Consider the following 19,491-nt stretch of genomic DNA (forward strand, 5'->3'; position numbering starts at 1 on the left):
TATTGTTCTTTAGAGCTAATGAATAGACGAATATGGCCGTGGAACGCTGATTACTATTTCTAACTAAATTTTTCATCAATGAAAATATGAAATTCACAGGTTCTGTTTAGTTACCCAGTGTCAGTGTGGCAAAACATTACGTAATTACTGCATTAAGTATTTAGGAAAGAAATGACGCATCAGAATTAAAGTATGCATTGACTTACTCAGAAAAATCATGAACCCATACACTATGAATAAATACTGTTACTGTGTGACGGACTCAAACACTTCCATCTATGAGTTTGTTCCCGTGTAGATCGTTAGCAGCAAGAAGAGAAATATCTGTTTTCTCAACAAAACAGCCTTTTCTTTCTGCACTGTACTTTATTTCTCTCAGGCGCGTTTCGTCTTTTTCACTTAAAGGCACCATCAGTGAGATCTAGATTGATACACTTTTGTTTTGATATGTGTTATTTGTAGATTATGAAACATAAAAAACTAGACGTGAACTGCTTTATACTGTACAAATAACACGTATCAAAACAAATTTGTATTATCCTACATCCCACTGATGATGCCTTAAAGTGAAAGAGGCGAAACGTGTCTGGGAGGAAAAAAAAAACAGTGCAGCAAGAAAAGGTGCGTTTTATTTAGAAAACAAATACCTCCACGTGCTTCTACATGAGACTACTCTGCAATTCGCAATTAAGTCCCTTGCAATTGGTTCATCTAGCCACCTTCAAGCTGTTTCGCTTCCATTCCATTCTTGAGGAGCACAAAGGAAAAAACCAACATTTAAATCGTTCCGTGTGAGCTCTAATTTCGCTTATTTTATTATGATGGTCATTTCTCTCTATGTAGGTGGGCGGCAAGAAAATATTTTCCCATTCCTTGGAGAAAGTGGGTGGTCTCGCCGCAATGAAAGGCGCCTTTGTTTCAATGAGTGCTAGCCAAAACTCTTGTATCATATACGGGACACTGTCTCTCTTATTTCGCGATAATGCAAAAGAGGTTGCCCTTATGTAAAATTTCTAATGTCTTCTATCAATCACACCTCATACCCCACAAAAATATGTAAGTATGGTCACTAGACCTACTGAATTTTCTAATTATTCTGTCGATAAAATGTAGTGTTTGGTTCACTTTCCCGAAAACGTTAGCCATGTTATCGTTCCTTATCATGTAAACAAAATGTATTGGTCTTCTTTTAGTACTTGTTTAGATGACCTCACACGTTATATTATTGGGCATCAGCTGCCTCTTTTCGCACCATGCAGATATATTGTCTTATCCATTTTGCAATTGCGTTTGACCTTACGATGACTTTATGCGACAGTAAACGACAGTCTAGGCGTAGTACCTTTGTCTAGTAATCAAAACATCCTGGTTCCCAGGTAGGATCCTAGCCACCGCTTGAACTTAGAATGAAAATCATCAGCATTGGCAGCCAAAGACTCCCAGTATAAGAAGTCATACGTTGCCCTTGGGCAGGGAAACTGCCCCTAATAGGCGGAAGAATAGGAATGATCAACGGCATGAAGAAGGTAGTGGAAATCACTGCGTGAAAGACACGCAATGTGTATCCACAAGACTTGAGAGGCCTGTAATTGGAACAGTGTGACGATGGTCTCTCCATATGCAGAAGATTCCAGATTAGTCCCCCCTTTGGAAGAGGATTACCGAAGACGAGGTGACCATGGGGAAAAGATTGAACAACCAATAACTGGGTTGAACGTCACAGGGGAGCTAGAAAATCCGAAGAGGGAAATTCCTAGGCTCAGTCCAGGTATTGTAAGTTTCAGTGAAGGGCAACAAAGAGAAGAGAATGATTTGCGGTCAGATGAGTACAGGATACTATCAACAGCTGCAGAAAATAGTCTGACGGGGGCTTCGTTATGAATAGGAAGGTTGGACAGAGAGAGACTGTGAATAGTTCGCTGATAGGGTTGTTCTCATCAGCATCGATAGCAATCCTGCACCGACAACAATAGTTCGGGTGTACATGCCAACATCACAAGCGGGAGATGAAGAGATACAGAACCTGTATGAGGATATTGAATGGGTAATTCAGTTCGTAAGGGAAGATGAAAATCTAATGGCCATGGGAGACTGGAATGCAGTTGTAGGCCCAGAAGCGAGGAAAAAGTTACTGTAAAGTATGGGTTTGCAGTAGGAATGAGTGAGGAGAAGGATTAATTGAATTCTGCAAGAAATAGCTAGTAATAGTGAATTATCTTTTCAAGAATCACAAGAGGAGGAGATATACTTGGAAAAGACCAGGAATAGTGGAAGACTTCAGTTAGCTTGGATGATGATCAAGCAGATATTTCCAAATCAGATACTGGATTGTAAGGAGCAGATATAGATTCAAATTTAGTACTGATTAAAAGTAGGCTAAAGAGCGAGTAGTCTAAAGTTTAAAGAGACTAGTCAGAAGGAATCAGTAAGCAAAGAGAGGTACTGAAGTACTAAAAAGTGAGGAGACACGCTGGAAGTTCTCTGGGGCTACAATAAATAGCCCTGTAGGCATTTTAGTTGAAGAGGAATGGACATTTCTAAAAAGGGCAATCACACAAGTTGAAAAGAAAAAACATGGATACAAAGTAGGTAACTGTGAAGAAACCATGGGTAATGGAAGTAATACCTCAGTTCATCGACGAAAGAACGAATAACAAAAATGTTCAGCGAAATTCAGGAATACAGAAATAGAATCTTGTAGGAAGTGCATGGAAGCTAAGACGGAATGGCTACGTGAAAAATATGAAGAAATGGAAAAATATATAATTGTCGGAAGGCCTGACTGAGGATACAGAAAAATCAACACAGCCTAGGGTGATGTTAAAAGCAAGAACAGTAACATTAAGGGCGCAATGACAACTACACTTTTAAATGCAGAGTAAAGAACGGATAGGAGGAAAGAGTACACTGAAAGCCTCTATGAGGGAGAAGACTTGTCTGATGATGTCATAGAAGACGAAACAGGAGTCGATAGGGAAGAGGAAGGTGTTCCAGCATTAGAATCAGAATCTAATAGTGATTTTAGGACTTAAGGACAAATAACGAAGAAGGAATAGATAATTCTCGATCGGAATTTCTAAAATCATCAGATGAAATGGCAACAAAACGATTATTCACGTTGGTGAGCTGAATATATGAGACTGGCGATGTACCATCAGACATTCGGGAAAACGTCATCCACACAATTGCGAAGATAGCAGGAGCCGACAGGTGCGAGAATTATCGAACAGCCAGCTTGACAGCTCATGTATCCCAGTTACCGACAAGAATAATATACGAATGAAGGGAAAATGAAAATGAGAATCTGTTAGATGATGATCAACTAAGGAAAGGAAACAGAGAGTCAGTTCCGACGTTACGGCTGATAACGGAAGCAAAACTGAAGAAAAATCAAATTCATAGCATTTGTCGACCTGGAAGAAGCGTCCTACAATATGAAACGGTGAAAGATATTCGAAATTCGGAGAGAAAGAGGGGTAAGCTATAGGGAAAGTCCATATGCACAGGAAACAAGAGGGACCAATAGGACTGGAAGACTGATGCTCGGTCAAGTGACTCATAGAAGTTATATTGAAAAGACAAATTAGACACCATAGAGGGGGGGGGGAGCGGGGAGCGGAGTGTTCATTGTAGTTGACAAAAACGTTGTCTCTATTGAGGTCAAATTTGATTGTAACAGTGAAGTTACCTGATCGCGTATAACACGCCTAACTGAAATCAAATTAATTGTTGGAAATTTTTACCAGTCACCCGATTCCGCTGTGAAAGTTCTAGAATAATTCAAAGATAGTCTACGGTCAATAGCGCGAAAATACCCAGATCATGCAATGCTAGCTGGAGGCGACTTTAGCCAACCGAGTGTAGAGTGGGACGACTACGGATTCACTGCAGAGGGTTACAGGAAGACATTCGTGCAAAGGTGCTTTTGAACACGTTTTCCGGAAACTGTCTTGAGCAGCTAGTTTGACAGCCCACACACAATGGAGATATCTTAGACCTTGGCAGCCACAAAAAGACCTGACCATAGACGGTGGCAGTACAGTCATCATGACCTCGTTATAGCAACTACGGTTACTAAGGTTAATAAATCAATCGAGAAGGCTACAGGAGAGTATTTCTGCTAGATAGAGCGGACAAGAGGCCGTTAACGTCCCACTTAGGGAATGAGCTGACATCACTTACTTCCAGTATGATGGACGAAGAGGATTTAAATACAAAGTTTAAACGGATTGTAAATTGTGCGCTGGAGAAATATGTGCCTAGTAAGTAGATTAAAGATGGAAAAGACCTCTGTGGTCTGACAACGAAATTCAGGAAATTCTGAAAGAGTACTTGCACTCTAGATTGAAAAGAGAACACACAAATGATGACAGGCAAGAGTTATAAAGTCAATGCGCGAAGTATGCAAGAACTACCAACTTCATGTCGTAGCAAAAGATCTTGCCGAGAACTCGAGAAAATTATGGCTGTCTGTAAAGTCGCTAAGCTGGTCTGATGCATCCTTCCTGTCTCTCGTTCACGAGTCTTCTGTGGCAGTTGAAGACAGCTAAGGGAATTCAGAAGTTTTAAACATAGCGTTTAAGAAGCCATTCGCGCAGGAGAATCGGTCAAACGTACCGTCGGTTGACCATCGGACTGCCGTAGGAAGGACATAGCAATACGCATCCCTGCCGCAGAGAAACAACTGAAACATTTGAAAGTAAATAAGATTCCAGGTCTGGATGGAATACCAGTTCGGTTATACCGTGAGTTCTCTACGGCAATGGCCCTTCACTTAGCTAAGCATTTGTCCCGAAGTCATCGCCAGGGCAAAGTCCCAAGAGACTGGTGAAAAGCGGAGGTTACTCCTGTATACAAGACAGCTTAAGGAACGGATCCGTAAAATTACAGACCAGTGTCCTTAACGTTAGTCTGCTGCACAATCCTTGAATATATTCTTAGTTCGAAAATAATAAATTTTCTTGATACAGGAAAGCTGCTCTCCACGAATAAATACGGTTTTAGGAAGCGTCACTCGTGTAAAGCTCGATTTGCCCTTTTCTCGCATGAGGTCCTGAAAACCACTGAAGAGCAAGAGAGAAATTCGATATTTCTAGGATACAAGACGACTTAAGCAAAATTTCTAGTTGGTGCGATGAATGGCAGCTAGCTCTAAATGTAGGAAAATGTAAGTTAATGTCGATGAGTGCAAAAAATAATCCCTTGATGTTCGGATACAGCATTAGTAGTGTCATGCTTGACGCAGTCACACGGTCACATCTATTAAATATCTAGGCGCAACGTTGTTAAGCGATGTGAGGTGGAACAAGCGAGTAAGGATTGTAGTATGAAAGACAAATGCTCGACTTATTTTATTGGGAGAATTTTATGAAGTCGTGGTTAATCTGTAAAATAACTCGCATACAGAGCAAGAGTGCGAGCCATTCTTGAGTACTGACAGAGCATTTAGGATCCGCAGCACATCGGCTTAAAGGAAGAAATCGAAGCAATTCAGAGGGGGGCTGCTAGATTTGTTACCAGTAAGTCCGAACAAGATGCAAGTATTATGGAAATGCTTCGCGAACTCAAATGGGATCCTTGAAGGGAAGGAGACGTTCTTTTCCAGGAACACTTCTGAGAAAATTTGAAGGACTGGTATTGATAAAAGATAGACGACGGCATTTGAAGCTCACTGCAGACCGATCCCACTGCTACTAACGTACATTCCGCATAAGGACCACGAAGATTTGAGAGATTAGTGCCACTATCGAGGCGCACAGTCAGTCGTTTCTTCCTCGCTCTGTTTGCGATTTTTTTAAACAGCAAAGGAAGTGACTAATAGTGCTACAGGATACCCTCCGTCACGCACTGTACCACTGCATGCGGACTATGTATGTAGATGGAGAAAATGTGTGTAAGAGAGGGATGTAGTCTTTCGCCTCTACAGTTCAATCTATGTATCGAAGGAACAATTACGGGAATAAAAATAAGGCTCAAGGGTAGGATTAAAATTAAAAGTGAAACGATATCAGTGATAACATTCGCTGATAACATTGCTGTCCTGAGTGGAAGTGAAGAAGAATTACAGGATATGTTGAGCGGAATGAACAGTCTAATTAGTATAGGATATGGACTGAGAATAAGCCGAAGAAAGATGAAAGTCATGAGTAGTAACATAAATAAGAACAGTGAGAAACTTAACACTAGAATTGTCGATTACGAAGTAAATGAAGTTAAGGATTTCTGCTATCTAGGCAGCAAGATGAACAATGATTGACAGAGGACATAAAAAGCTGACTGTCACTGACAGAAAGGGCATTCATGGGCAAGAGAGGTCTATTAATATCAAACATAGGTCTTAATTTGAGGAAGAAATTTCTGAGAATGTACGTTTGGAGTACAGCAGTGTATGACAGTGAAAGATCGGTAGTGAAATATTGGCTGTGGAAAAACCAGAACAGAAGAGAACAAAAGCATTTGAGTTGTCGAATACTAGGTAGCCTGGTAAGGTAATGAATAAGGAGGTTCTCCGCAGAATGGGTGGAATATATGCAAAACACCGACAGGAGGACGGGAAAGGATGATGGGATTTCTGGTACCAGAGGGAGATTCAGAGGGTAAACACTATAGGGGAAGACAGAGCTTGGAATACATGCAGCAAATAATTGAAAACATAGGTTGCAAGTGCTACTCTGGGATGAAGAGCTTGGCACAAGAGATGAATTGCAGGAGAGCCGCATCAAATCAGTCAGAAGAATGACGTCTAAAAAATGGCTGCTTTGTTTGTCTCCTAATCCTTTTATATGGATCAGGAACTGCAGACGGCGTATAGCACTGTCTTGGGGAACACCAGATACCACTTCAGTTTTACACGACACCATTCCATCAGTTACTATGAACTGTGAGCTGTCTGACAGGAAATGACGAATCCAGCCCTGTAACTGACACGGTACTTTATAGGCATGGAATCAGATTAGAAGTCCCTTCTGCGGAATGGTTTGAAAAGCCTTCTGGAAATGCAGAACTATGGAATATCTTGAGTCGATAGCACTCATTACGTCATGCTAATAAAGAGGTAGTTGTGTGGGACAAGAACGATCTTCCAGCATTAATACTGACTATATGTCAAGTCATCGTTTTCTCTGATGTAATTCATAATGTTCGAACAGAGTATACGTTTCAAAATCCAACTGCAAATAGATGTCAGTGAGTCTATAATTCAGCGGATTACTCCTATATGCTTTCTTCAGTACTGGTGTGACCTGGGCCACTTTCCAGTTTTTAGGGACAGTTGTTTGATTTAGTGGGTAGTTGTATGTGATTGCTAACTCTGAGCTTTTGCATCAGTGTGATTTGAAAGAAACCTAACTGACGTTGTATCTGGACTAGAAGACTTCTCTCTATTAAGTGTCAAGCCGAGTAGCTGGCATTGCTCCAGTATGAATGTATGCCACACTTCGACCATCTTCTCCTTCTCACTTTCTCTGTCCAGCTCCTCCTCTCCCCTCTTCCTGATCATCTCCTACACCCTCTCTTTCTATCCATGCCCTCCTGCCCCTCTCTCTGCCCATCTTCTCCTACCCCCTCTCTCTGTCCATTTCCTCTTATCTCCTCTATCTGTTCATGTGCTCCATCCCAACTTTCTGTCCATGTCCTTCTGTCCCTCTCTCTGTCCATTTTCTCCTTCTTCCTTTTCTGCCCATCTCCTCCTCTACCCTCTTTATCTCCTACACCCCCACTTTCTGTCCACGTCATCCTGCCCCTCTCTCTGCCCATCTCCTGCTTCCCCCTTTCTCTGCCTATCTCTTTCTCTTCATCTACTACAGCTCCACTTTCTGTCCATGTACTGCCCTTCTCTCTCTCCATCTGCTCATCCCCCTGTCTGTATCCATCTCCTCCACCCCTTCTGTTCAACTGATCCATCCCCCTATGTCCATCTCCTACTCCCCCTCTAATTCATCTCCTCTTCCTCCCTCACACTGTCCATCTCCTCCTCTCATCTTTCTCCTTTCATCTCGTCCTCTCCCCTTCTCAGCCCATCTTGTACTCTTTGTTTTATGTCAATTTCCCTTTCCCCTCTCTCTTTTCATCTCCTTTTCCCCCTATCTATGTCCATCTCCTCTTTCCCTCTCCTTGTTTGTCCCTCTCCTCCTCACCCTTCTCTTTCCATGTTATCATCCCCATACCAAGAGGAGGTTGTTGTTTATTAGCTCCACAGTAATCCTTTCCAGATAGTGATATGTGCATCAAGTTTGCTTCAAACCGATGCAAGGACTCAGAAGAAGATTTTTATCATTGGTGTAGCCTGCATATGCGCAAGTCACACATATTTGTACGCATATTTAATTGGTATATTTAGTGACATTCACCCTGCAGTTTCGTTCTCATGCATATCAGTGTTTATGACATCATATTTCCTAACTATGTGTTTTACAACGATATAAGTGAACATATATGCATACAAACTTATGTACATAGATGTGTACATACACTTTTATAATATGTATGAAAGCCAGCTGCTTCGCTGCAATTTTCTCATGTGGCAGCTACACTCGATTCAAATTCTGGAATATTTACTTTGTCAATGAATGAGTTGATAACCAAGTTTGGTAAACCCACTTTCGTGCACTAAAATACAGGTCAGTGTTAACTACTCTAACACACCCGACATTATCACACCCTGTGGAGTTCTACAATTTTTTATGCATGATAATATGCACAAAATAAGCAACATTGCGAGAACATGGCGCCTAAGAAAGGTCTATGATTGGCTGGCAGCCAGCCCCAATCACTTGACATCCTGAAGTGTCAGTCACATCCTCCGTGTATACTCCATGGCCATGACACCCTTCACATACATCATAAACAGTTATCACTACACATTTGCAGGTCAGCTGAAAGAGATTGGTACAAACATATATAGCTGCATGGGATATATCGGTAACGATTATACATAATGTGAAAGATATTTTAAAGTTTCGATCATTGCCCATGTACAGTGAATCAAAAACCCACATAAGTGTGGTGTGGCACAAGTGAAAAATTTGTTGTTGTAAGTAAATATGGTGGGTCATATACACAAGGAATTCTGTGTATTAGAGTTTTTTCAACTGTCGATATGGTGACACAGTGGAGACAAGATTTGGTCAGCACCTCCAAATGGCCGGCCGCGGTGGCCGAGCGGTTCTCGGCTGTTCAGTCCGGAACCGCGTGACTGCTACAGTCGCATGTTCGAATCCTACTTTGGGCATGGGTGTGTGTGATGTCCTCAGGTTAGTTAGCTTTAAGTAGTTCTAAGTTCTAGGGGACTGATGACCACAGAAGTTAAGTCCCATAGTGCTCAGAGCCATTTGAACCTCCAAATGCCAACAGCATTCGAACCCAGAATCGGCAACTTGAAGAAACAAGATGTTCGAGCAAAGCTGAACAAACTAGACAGCCACATGTGTCAGCAAAAACATTTGGAGAATTTGCTTTTCGTTCTAGCCTAGTCCATGAAAATGACGCATGGAGCTGATAGGGAGAAAAAAATGCCACATCAAGTACTTGGCGTATCCGTAAAACGAAGCTTAAACTGAATCTTTACATAATTAAATAGGAGTTCAACGCTATTTGAAAGGTACAACGATGGAGCTACGGCGAAAGAAAATCTTTCTGCACATCTACTTTTTAGTGATGAGGCAAACTTCCACAGATTCAAAAGGTTAACCTCTACAAGATTCGAATATGGGGTGCAGAAAAGCCTTCATGCATGACAGAACATCAGTAGTGGGTGTCTATTAGGCGTGTGACATACAAAGGATTCGCCCCCTCCACTTATCCTTCCCCACCAGATCAAGGTCATCCCAGCCCTCTTCCACCCCAAGGTCAGTTCTGGGACAATCACAGAATTTTCTCCATCTCCTCCTCTACCAAGGGCCGCTCTGGGATAAACAATGGATTCACCCCACTCCTCCTCCCATCCCTATGACATCGCAATGCAAGATGGCTCATATGTGCTAGGCTAAGATGTCGGGAAATTCAAAAAAGTCCTAAATGACCCACCTGTGGATGTAGTACTATTGGGCATTACGCTTTATTATTATAAACAGTCACAGCCGCCAAGCAGGCATGTGTGTTATATTTTAAACATGAAGCAGGAAGGTTTTTTATTTACTGCTGTAGCAAGGACTCTTTATTCAAACAATTTTGTAATTAAACATCATTATGTTGCAAGACAATCGTCAGCTGGTACAGAGAGATCAGAATAAAACAAGCATTGCTGAACAAACAAGATGTGTAGCCAATACTGAGGTTCCATTTACAGGCAATGCACATGTTTACATATTGATTTGTCACGACTTACCTCCTCATAGAAGTGGTCCAGCTTGCTGTCATCCAGCAACTCATCAGGATAGGCGATGTGGGCGACCATGGACTTGGCCTTGTCTAGTGCCTTCTTCCTAAACATTGAATCACACCACATTGTATTATACACTGATCAGCAAGAACATTATGACCACCGACCTACTATCAATATAAACCCGTCCTGGCGATAGCAGTGTCACCTGGCGAGGAATGACTGCGAGTCAGACACATTCATCACGTATGTAGTATCAGTGAGTGTGCGGTATGTGTGTAGAATAGCAAAGGTGCACAATCTATTGGAGTGTGATGGCCCAGAGGCTTGAGATGAGAATTTCGGAAACTACATTACTTGTATGGAGTTCGAGAAATGGTGTGGTGAGCGTCTTCAGCAGATGGCGAAACCAAGGCGAAGCCACTTCCCAGGCACCTCTCATTACGGACGTTGGACATCGTAGGAACTGTGGTGAGGAACTGTGGCAGAGCTAACATCAGTCTTAGATGCTCGGAAAAGTACAAGTGCGCCTGAACACAGAGTGCACCCAGCAGCCGACGACCCCACCATGTGTAAATTTGACATCACGACATTGGCAACTATGACTGAAATGGGCATGTGACCATCGGCACTGGACGTTGACACAATGGCAGAACATTACATGGACTGATGAATCCCAGTACGTTCTTCATGATGCGGGACCCATCGTCTTCGAGGGGAACATCTCCTTGGCACCTGTACTGTGGCTGGCAGTGGCTCCATTGTGTTCTGTTCTAGCCAATCAGTGAACACTGTCAGGATCTGTTAGATCTCTGTACGAGTAGGTGACATCAGAAATATAGAAATATATCATTTTAGAAAGGGGAAAAATGGGCCTTATCGACTTACCTTCATCTGCATACATACTAAGCAGTCTGTAATACGGTGCATGATGGAGGGTACCTTGTACGACTTCTAGTCACCCCTTTCCTGTTTTCCTGTCATATAGAGTAAGAGGAAACTGAATGTTTCTGTACGAACCCTGATTTCTCTTAACTTATCCCTGTCGTTCCTATTAGAGGTGTACACTCTGTGAGTAAAAAAAGAAAATGAAGGAGTTATCCAAACAGGATAGACGTTCTGTACATGTACAGACAAAGAAATGATTTAAAAAAAAAAAAAAACAAGATAATTTATTCGAGAATCATAAACTGAGGAGTTCAATAATGCGTCAGTATAGCTCTGGCTTTTATGCAACCAGTTATTCGGATTAGCACTGATTGATTGAGTTGTTGGATGTCCTCCTGAGGAATTTCGTGCGACATTCTGTCCAATTGGTGCGTTAGATCGTCAAAACCTGGCTGGAGGAGCCTACACATAATGGCCCAAGTGTTATCAGTTGGGATAGATCCGGCGACCTTCCTGGCCAAGGTATGGTTTGGCATGCACGAAGATTAGCAGTAGAAACTCTCGTCATGAGCAGGAGACGCGTTATATGGCTGAAATGTAAGCCCAGGATGGCTTGCCATGAAGAGGAACATTACGGGGGACAGAAATAGTCGACATACCACTGAGCTGTAAGGCCGACGTGGATGATAATCAAAGCGGTCCTGCTACGGAAAGAAATGACACACCAGACCATCACTCCGTGTTGTCCGGCCAGTTGGACAGAATTTCGCACAATATCCCTCAGGAGGACATCCAACAACTCAACCTATCAGTGCTACACCGAATATGTGATTGCATAAGAGCCAGAAGTAGACAACGCATTATTGAATTGCTTAGCAATACTAAAACTGGCAACAAATGACATCTACTTTTGCAAAAAAATACAGAATTCAGCAAAAATATCTCCGAAATTTGCAGAAAACAAAACCAAAATTCTCAAAACATCAAATTCCGAAAAAATAAAACCGATTTTGGCATACAAATAAACTTGAATTTCGCAAAAAGCAGTATCGAATCGGTCGTAATACTAAGAGATCTTCGGCCCATGGCTATTGGGATACTGCCGAGAAGAACAGAGTGCTATTATTTGCTTAATTAAGAACTACACTGCTGAAACTGGAAAGGTTTATGCAATGAATGCCTTGATCTAATGCTTCCAAATTGATTCTTCTGCTATTTGCATACCAGCAGGATGTGTGGATCAAAATTTTATCCTTATGCGAGCTTATTTTCAGTACGAGAGAGAGTTGTACCACGCTGTACTTTTCAGATTCACCTCTAGAAGTTTAACATACTTTCTTATTTCATTTTTATAATACGTCATTTACTTTTTACTTGCAGTAGGCCTTTTCTGAAATTACACTCGCTTCTGACAGTGGAGGTCAGGTCGAAGCCAACGTGTCTATGTATGACCTGGTGCAATATTATGAGAAGCATCCACTCTCTAGACCCATACCTCTCAAAGTCCTGGAAGGATGGTGTGTTGAGCTCGTTGGATATATTGTATTGGTGCATGAGTTCATAGCGTTTTTCCATAAGTACTGCAGATACACGTAACAGAGACTTTAGCCATCGATAATTTATTCTCCTTCACTATTTACACTCTGACGACGTTGCGTTATCGTTTCGATTCCGCGACTGTAGAAATCACGTCTCAAGACGAACACGTTGTCGAGCTATGTTTGGAGTTAATTTTCATCCAGAAAGAAAGTTCCTTGAAGATAGCTCGAAAGAGAGCGGAAAATGTGAAAATCTGAGGTCGCAAGATCAGGTGAATAAGGTGGGTGCTGAATGACTTCCCAGCCCAATTCCTTTATAGTGTTTTATGTCAGTCTAGCAACTAGCCGGCAAGCGTTATCTTCGAATAGCCTCACTTCACACACTCTTCCTGATCGTTGTTCTTGGACTGCGTCTGCAAGATGTCTCAGTTGCTGACAATAAAAATTGCAGCACTGAAGTTTACACCTTAGGGAAACAATTTGTAGTACGTCACACTGTCACTGTTCTACTACATGCACAACACTATCTTTTATGGATGCGCACAGGCCTTTATACATTGTTTGAGCTCAGCCATTCCCTTCTTTTGCTTATGTTACCAAAAAGACACAATTACATACCATCAGAAATGGTACAGGACAGAAATGGTCAGTGTTGTCAGTAGAGGGGCAAGACAGATTCAGAGCCATCTTGTGGGTTGCCTACATCAGGGGTAGATATGCACACAGGAGCGAACCTATGTTCTCCTTTGATTGACAGGTACGTAACATATTGTTCTGTTAAGTGCTTTTCCATATCACCACACTTAACCTATTGTTCCCCCAACCCCTCTGACTCGATTCCTCTCTCACGAAGGGAGTGATTGGCCATTTTGTTATCGCAGGTTGCCTACATCAGGGGCGAACCTACTGTTCTCCTTTGATTGACAGGTACTAAACTTATTGTTCTGTTAAGTGCTTTTCCATGTCACCCCCATTTCCTTTTGATTGACAGCCACTTAACATATTGATCCCCCCCCAGGCCACCATCCCCCCCACAACCCCATTTCCCTCACAGCTACAGGTACACTTTCAGGTCTAAGTTATTAGAATAGGCCCTCTCTCACACTTATCAATTTGATTGACTACTTAATAAAATTGTTCAATTAGTTAACCTCTCAGGTGGGAAAGGGCCACACTCCCTCCCCTCCCCCCCCCGCCACGCCTCCCTGGCGGGAAGTTCAAATTCCATCAGGACAATGCAACCTCTACTAACCTAAGAACATGGTGGTAAGAAAGGGCACCTCCTCTAACCTAAGTCACCTGAGCGCCACCCCTTCCTAGGAATTGGCGGGAAAAAGACGCAGTTGATTTATCATTTGGAGGGTATTCGATTGAAGTGTGTGGAATACTGGTCAAACAATTTAGACATTGTGTGGAAAATTGTTTATTTAAACAACTTAGCACATTCAAGGCATTGTATGGAATATATGGAAATTGGTGGAGAGGAAAGATCTCATAACAGGAAATTAAAGAGTGTATTATTTATTTATAAAAGAATGTCCATTTGTGGGGGTTGGATTTCCCTTGCTCATCATTCCCTGCTGTCTGGAAACACGTAGGTCTTGTAAGAAGTAATTACATGCAGCAAACATGATGCATAACCAAATGTTTGGCACTGTACTCTCGGTGTCTTAACCTAATGTTTGGGCCTTTGTCAGCGCTTAAAGTATTGTGCTGTTAAGTGGTTTTCAGTGTCACACCCATTTCCTTAAAATATTCTACTGCCATTGATATCAAATTAAGTAATTAGTTATGTCCTTCCACCATTTCCTGGTACACTTGTCGAATTTCACATCCTTTAGAACGCCATTTCTGGAGCATTCTTCTTTGCTGCACACCCCCTTAAAATATTATACTGCGTTTTATGTAAAAATATGCAAATTAACCTAGTATTCTGCACTTAACCTGCTGTTGTGCTCCATGTCGCCCACTCATTCCCTCCCTCCCATTCACTACTGTACTGCTACCACCACATTAATATAAAAATTTACGCAAATTAATTAAATTGGTATTATTCATATGTTTGGGGTAGTTTTTCATAATTCGCAGCTTTATAAATCAAGGTACGACATTACCTCTGAATGATGTGGTTTTTTCTATCTGGACAAACGCCAAGACAGTGATCACTGGAGTGTATATTATCAGACAAGCTCTCCAGTTACTCGAAGCCCACAATGCAACCTTGTTCTAAGATCAGTGAATTTTGAAAGTGATTCGCCTAAGGGACATGGAATGTAAGCGGTATTTGCGATCCCCTCACTTCACCCCAACTAGACATTTCTATAGTACATTTAATGTATTGTGACTCGATTCCATATCAGGGCTCTGCAATATATCCACTGAGTTATAGGCGATGACTGATTGAGAAGGAATACAAGCAGTAGTAGTAGATTATGTGCTGATTGAAGTCATAATAAAATGTACACAAGCTTTTCAGATATCTAGTGTTACACTATCTGCTAGAAATGATGTCCATTATTCGGGATCAAGTCTTTCCATTCACCCACACACCTGCGTCGGATCACACCCACAGGTGAACCATATATCTGGCACTCTCATATCTCAAAACGGGACATTGTTCTCGAATATGTTTGCTACAGTAAAATTCCAATGTTGTTTTAGTCACCCCGTACGCATCTTGCAACTGTTCCCATTTCTACAGCTTAGTACATGTGATATTTCCAATATAAGTCGGAACTCAGCAGAAGTCAGAGAAATACATATCCACCACCCTCTGCAACCCATGTAGAAACAGAACTACCTGAGTTAGTGCAACAGGACCATGTTTTACCCATTCGGTGGAAATGCATTCAATGTGGTACATCTTAAACTAGATACAGATACTACAGTTTGAAGCAAATCTGTGTCCATTCCAATCCATCAGCCCAACATGCTATCATCATTATTCTGGACCATCCAACATAGAAAAATAACGAACTATAAAAGCCCCACTAACTTCATCAGATATAGAACTCATCTAAGCGCCATTGCTCACACGATGACACTTGGCTGCGATGTGGATCTGGTGCAGAGAGAGAGTTGTCACAATGCTTCCCAGACTAGTATTCCTCCTAGCATTCCTAACGTGACATCCAGTCCATCGTCGAATTTACCTGTCAAACTGCTACTGTTGCTTTTGCAGGACGATCCTATTAAATATGCAGATTTTGATCCATTGCTGAGGTCAGTTTAAGGTTTCATCACCCATAATGTAGGATGATGACCTTATCCCACAGACTATACTGTAACTCACAAGAGGCGCACCCTGTGACCCTGTGTTTTTGTTTGAAACATTGTTTTCAAACACGTTTTGTACACTGCCTTTCATTTGTTTGTCTGCCACGACTATGAGGTATGTCTCAGGTCCTAAACGGACGTCTTAAATTGGAACGATCAGATGTGTTAAGCTGTAGAAATGGGAACAATTGCAAGATGCATAGGGGGTGACTAAAACGACGTTGGAATTTTACTGTAGCAAACATACTCGAGAGTGGTGTCTCGGTTCGAGATATGAGAGTGCCAGAAATATGATTCATATATTTAGATTAAAGTTCAGTCTTGATCACATTATGTCCATTTTAATGAGTAACCGGTTTCGGTTTTTTCTATAAAACCATCTTCAGACCCATTGGCTCCTTTGGGCTGGTAGGTGGAGCTCCCTTTGCTGCTGTGCAGTCAACTGATCAATTGACTGCAGTTGACTGCACAGCAGCAAGGGGAGCTCCACCTACCAGCCCAAAGGAGCCAATGGGTCTGAAGATGGTTTTATAGAAAAAACCGAAACCGGTTACTCATTAAAACGGACATAATGTGATCAAGACTGAACTTTAATCTAAATATAACAATTAATTGATCACTGTATTCCAGAAATGTTTACCAAAATATGATTCACCTGTGGGTGTGATCTGACACAGGTATGTGGTTGAATGGAAAGACTTGATTCCAAATAATGGACATCATTTCTAGCAGGTAGTGTAACACTAGAGATCTGAAAAAAGCTTGTATACATTTACTTACGACGTCAATCAGTACATCATCTACAACTACTGCTTTTATTCTTTCTCAATCAGTCATGGCCTATAATTCAGTTGATATATCCTAGAACCTCTGATACGGTATTGAGTCAGAATACATTACATGTACTATAGAAATATCTAGGTGGGGTGGGGTGAGGGAGTCGCAAATACCACTTACATGCCACGTCCCTTAGGCGAATCACTTTCAAAATTCAGTGATTTTATAATGAGATTGCATCGCGGACTTCAAGTAACTGGAATGCTGATAGTATACACTCCAGAGACCACCGTCTTGGCATTTGTCCAGTTAGAAAAACTACCTCATTCAGAGGTAGCTTTTAACATAGATACTTGTGTGCACCTGTAGAATCATGACCACTTGTAACAGTATCATACAGTAGCTGTTGGGATCGAGCTTTTTAATATGTGGCTGATTGCGTCTCTATTTCTAGGACACGGTGGTACCACTTAACCCATGGTTAATTTTCTCTCAGTATTATTTTGTATCGCTAGCGACCGGTTATTAGTAGATGGGGAATGGGCATTCTACCCCAATTACCAATATCGGCTATTTAAACCTTATTTTATGCTATTTTAGACCATTTTACATCGAAATCAGCTATTGTTCATATTTTTACGATGATACAACCACAAAATTAGGGAAATGCATAAAGTGTCTCTTTTAGATAGTACTATATACATATATACAACATTTATAATGATGTTGAATAATCTAAATATATACATATATACAATTATAGATGGTGTTGGTTATTCTAAATATTTACTTATATACAATTGCTAATAATGATGTTTATATAATAAATACATATATACAATGAATGATGATGAAACAATAATCTAAATATATACAATACATACATTAATAAATATAATATATACAACATATATTCATATATACAACTAGTGATTATATACAATATTTACAATAAACTGTAATGTCCAAGTGGTAATGTATTTATTCCATCATGCAGAATGTGTCTTTTATCATCATTTGCACTTAGTGCTATTTTATTTAATTTTACTGTATATATTTCATGTTTATAGCTTCTAATTAAATTCATTGATCTATATAATTCACTATTATTGAATAAGCAGTCTTTATAGTCATCTATTGATATTTTATTCATTACTACTGATTTCTTAACACCTTTAGATTTTTTATTTTCTTTTTCGCCAACACAATATGCATACATTTTAGCTCTCAAACCAACAAATTCAGTCATTATTTTACCATTACATTCATCTTTCATTTTACCTAATACCTTTTTGTTCATTTGTGGTATATTGTACACATTATTTGTTGCATAATCACTTGTATCAAAATGTTCAATCATATTTTTCATATCTTCATAAAAGTCATCTGTTTTTATATTGTATATATAACTATCAGTATCTTAATAACATAACTCAATATTTGTACCATATTTAGGTTTCATTACATCATAATGGAAACTATACATTAATTCTTTTGATAAATCTAATATACTCATTCCAACATAAATTGGTTTATTAAATTTAATTTCAGTTTTATTCATATGAATAGCTACCAGATTTTCATTAAATATTATTTTATGTTTGAAATTTGGTTTAGCTATTAATTTATCACATTTTTACCATCTGATACTAATTTTATATTAACTCTGTTTCTTATATTTTCCATTGTTTTTCCAAACACACTATTATTCATTAGTTTAAAGAAATCTTTTTCAAAATCATTTTTAGCTTTTGTTCTCATTTCTGTATTTAAGTCAATGTACTTTTTCAACCAATCACTTTGTCTGAATTTTAGTGCACGATGTATTTTTGTTAATTTCAATCCTAATTTTATACATTGTTTTAGGTTTCTATAATGTACAACATATTTATATTTATTGTTTATTGTTGTTAATAATTTATGTCCATTTTCTGGTGCTAATGGTAAATCTTTATGTTTGTCATGTAATTCAATTGGATATTGTAAATCAACTTCTAATATATATCCATATTCAGATTTATCTGGAATCTTCATTACATCAATATTTAAATTATTTTCCCATTCAAATCCACCATATGGTAAATATTGTGACATTGCATATCCATATAAATTATTAGCATCTAAATACATTAAATAATTTGATTCTTTATTTTTATTGTAATCTTTCATGTATTTATTATTTGCTTTAACATATCGTTTACAACATTGTGCTATACCACCTCTAATGCCTTTTTCAACCATTAATATCATATCATAATCATGTAATAATTCAAGTGGTTGTTTAGTCATTTTTAACATTGCATCCCAAGATAAACCAGGTGCCGTATAATACCATGCTGGATCTAAATCATTTGATTTCATACATGTATCTCTTAAGTTCTCAAATACATCAGCTAATAATAACACATCTGTTTTCAAATATAAATCATGGTATTCACCCATATTTTTTATATTAAATTTATTCCATACTAATTGTGCATGCTCATAATCATCATCACTTATATTACATTCATTGATCTAACTATAGAATTCATTTTTAGGTGGTAATTGTGTTTCATTAAATCTATTCCAATTATCCATATAATCATATGGGTACACACCTTTTCTAATAACTATATCTACTTTATCTTTTTGAAAGAATAATTCAATATTTTTCATTTTATCTTTTGATAAATTAGATGATAGTTTATCTAA

The 19,491-nt window shown here is 39.7% G+C and overlaps 1 protein-coding gene across 4 annotated transcripts in view; it reads right to left on the reverse strand.

Annotated features, from left to right (window-relative positions):
- The window catches only part of LOC126213259 (neprilysin-2-like), a 255,251-nt gene that overhangs the window by 41,804 nt on the left and 193,956 nt on the right, over positions 1-19,491 (reverse strand). For all 4 annotated transcript variants that reach the window (XM_049940914.1, XM_049940915.1, XM_049940913.1 and 1 more), the window contains one exon: positions 10,325-10,421. In XM_049940914.1, coding sequence (XP_049796871.1) covers positions 10,325-10,421 — 97 coding nt within the window. The remainder of the gene's footprint in view (positions 1-10,324; positions 10,422-19,491) is intronic.

This window comes from Schistocerca nitens, chromosome 11 (genome assembly GCF_023898315.1).
Source record: "Schistocerca nitens isolate TAMUIC-IGC-003100 chromosome 11, iqSchNite1.1, whole genome shotgun sequence".
Classification (NCBI taxonomy): domain Eukaryota; kingdom Metazoa; phylum Arthropoda; class Insecta; order Orthoptera; family Acrididae; genus Schistocerca; species Schistocerca nitens.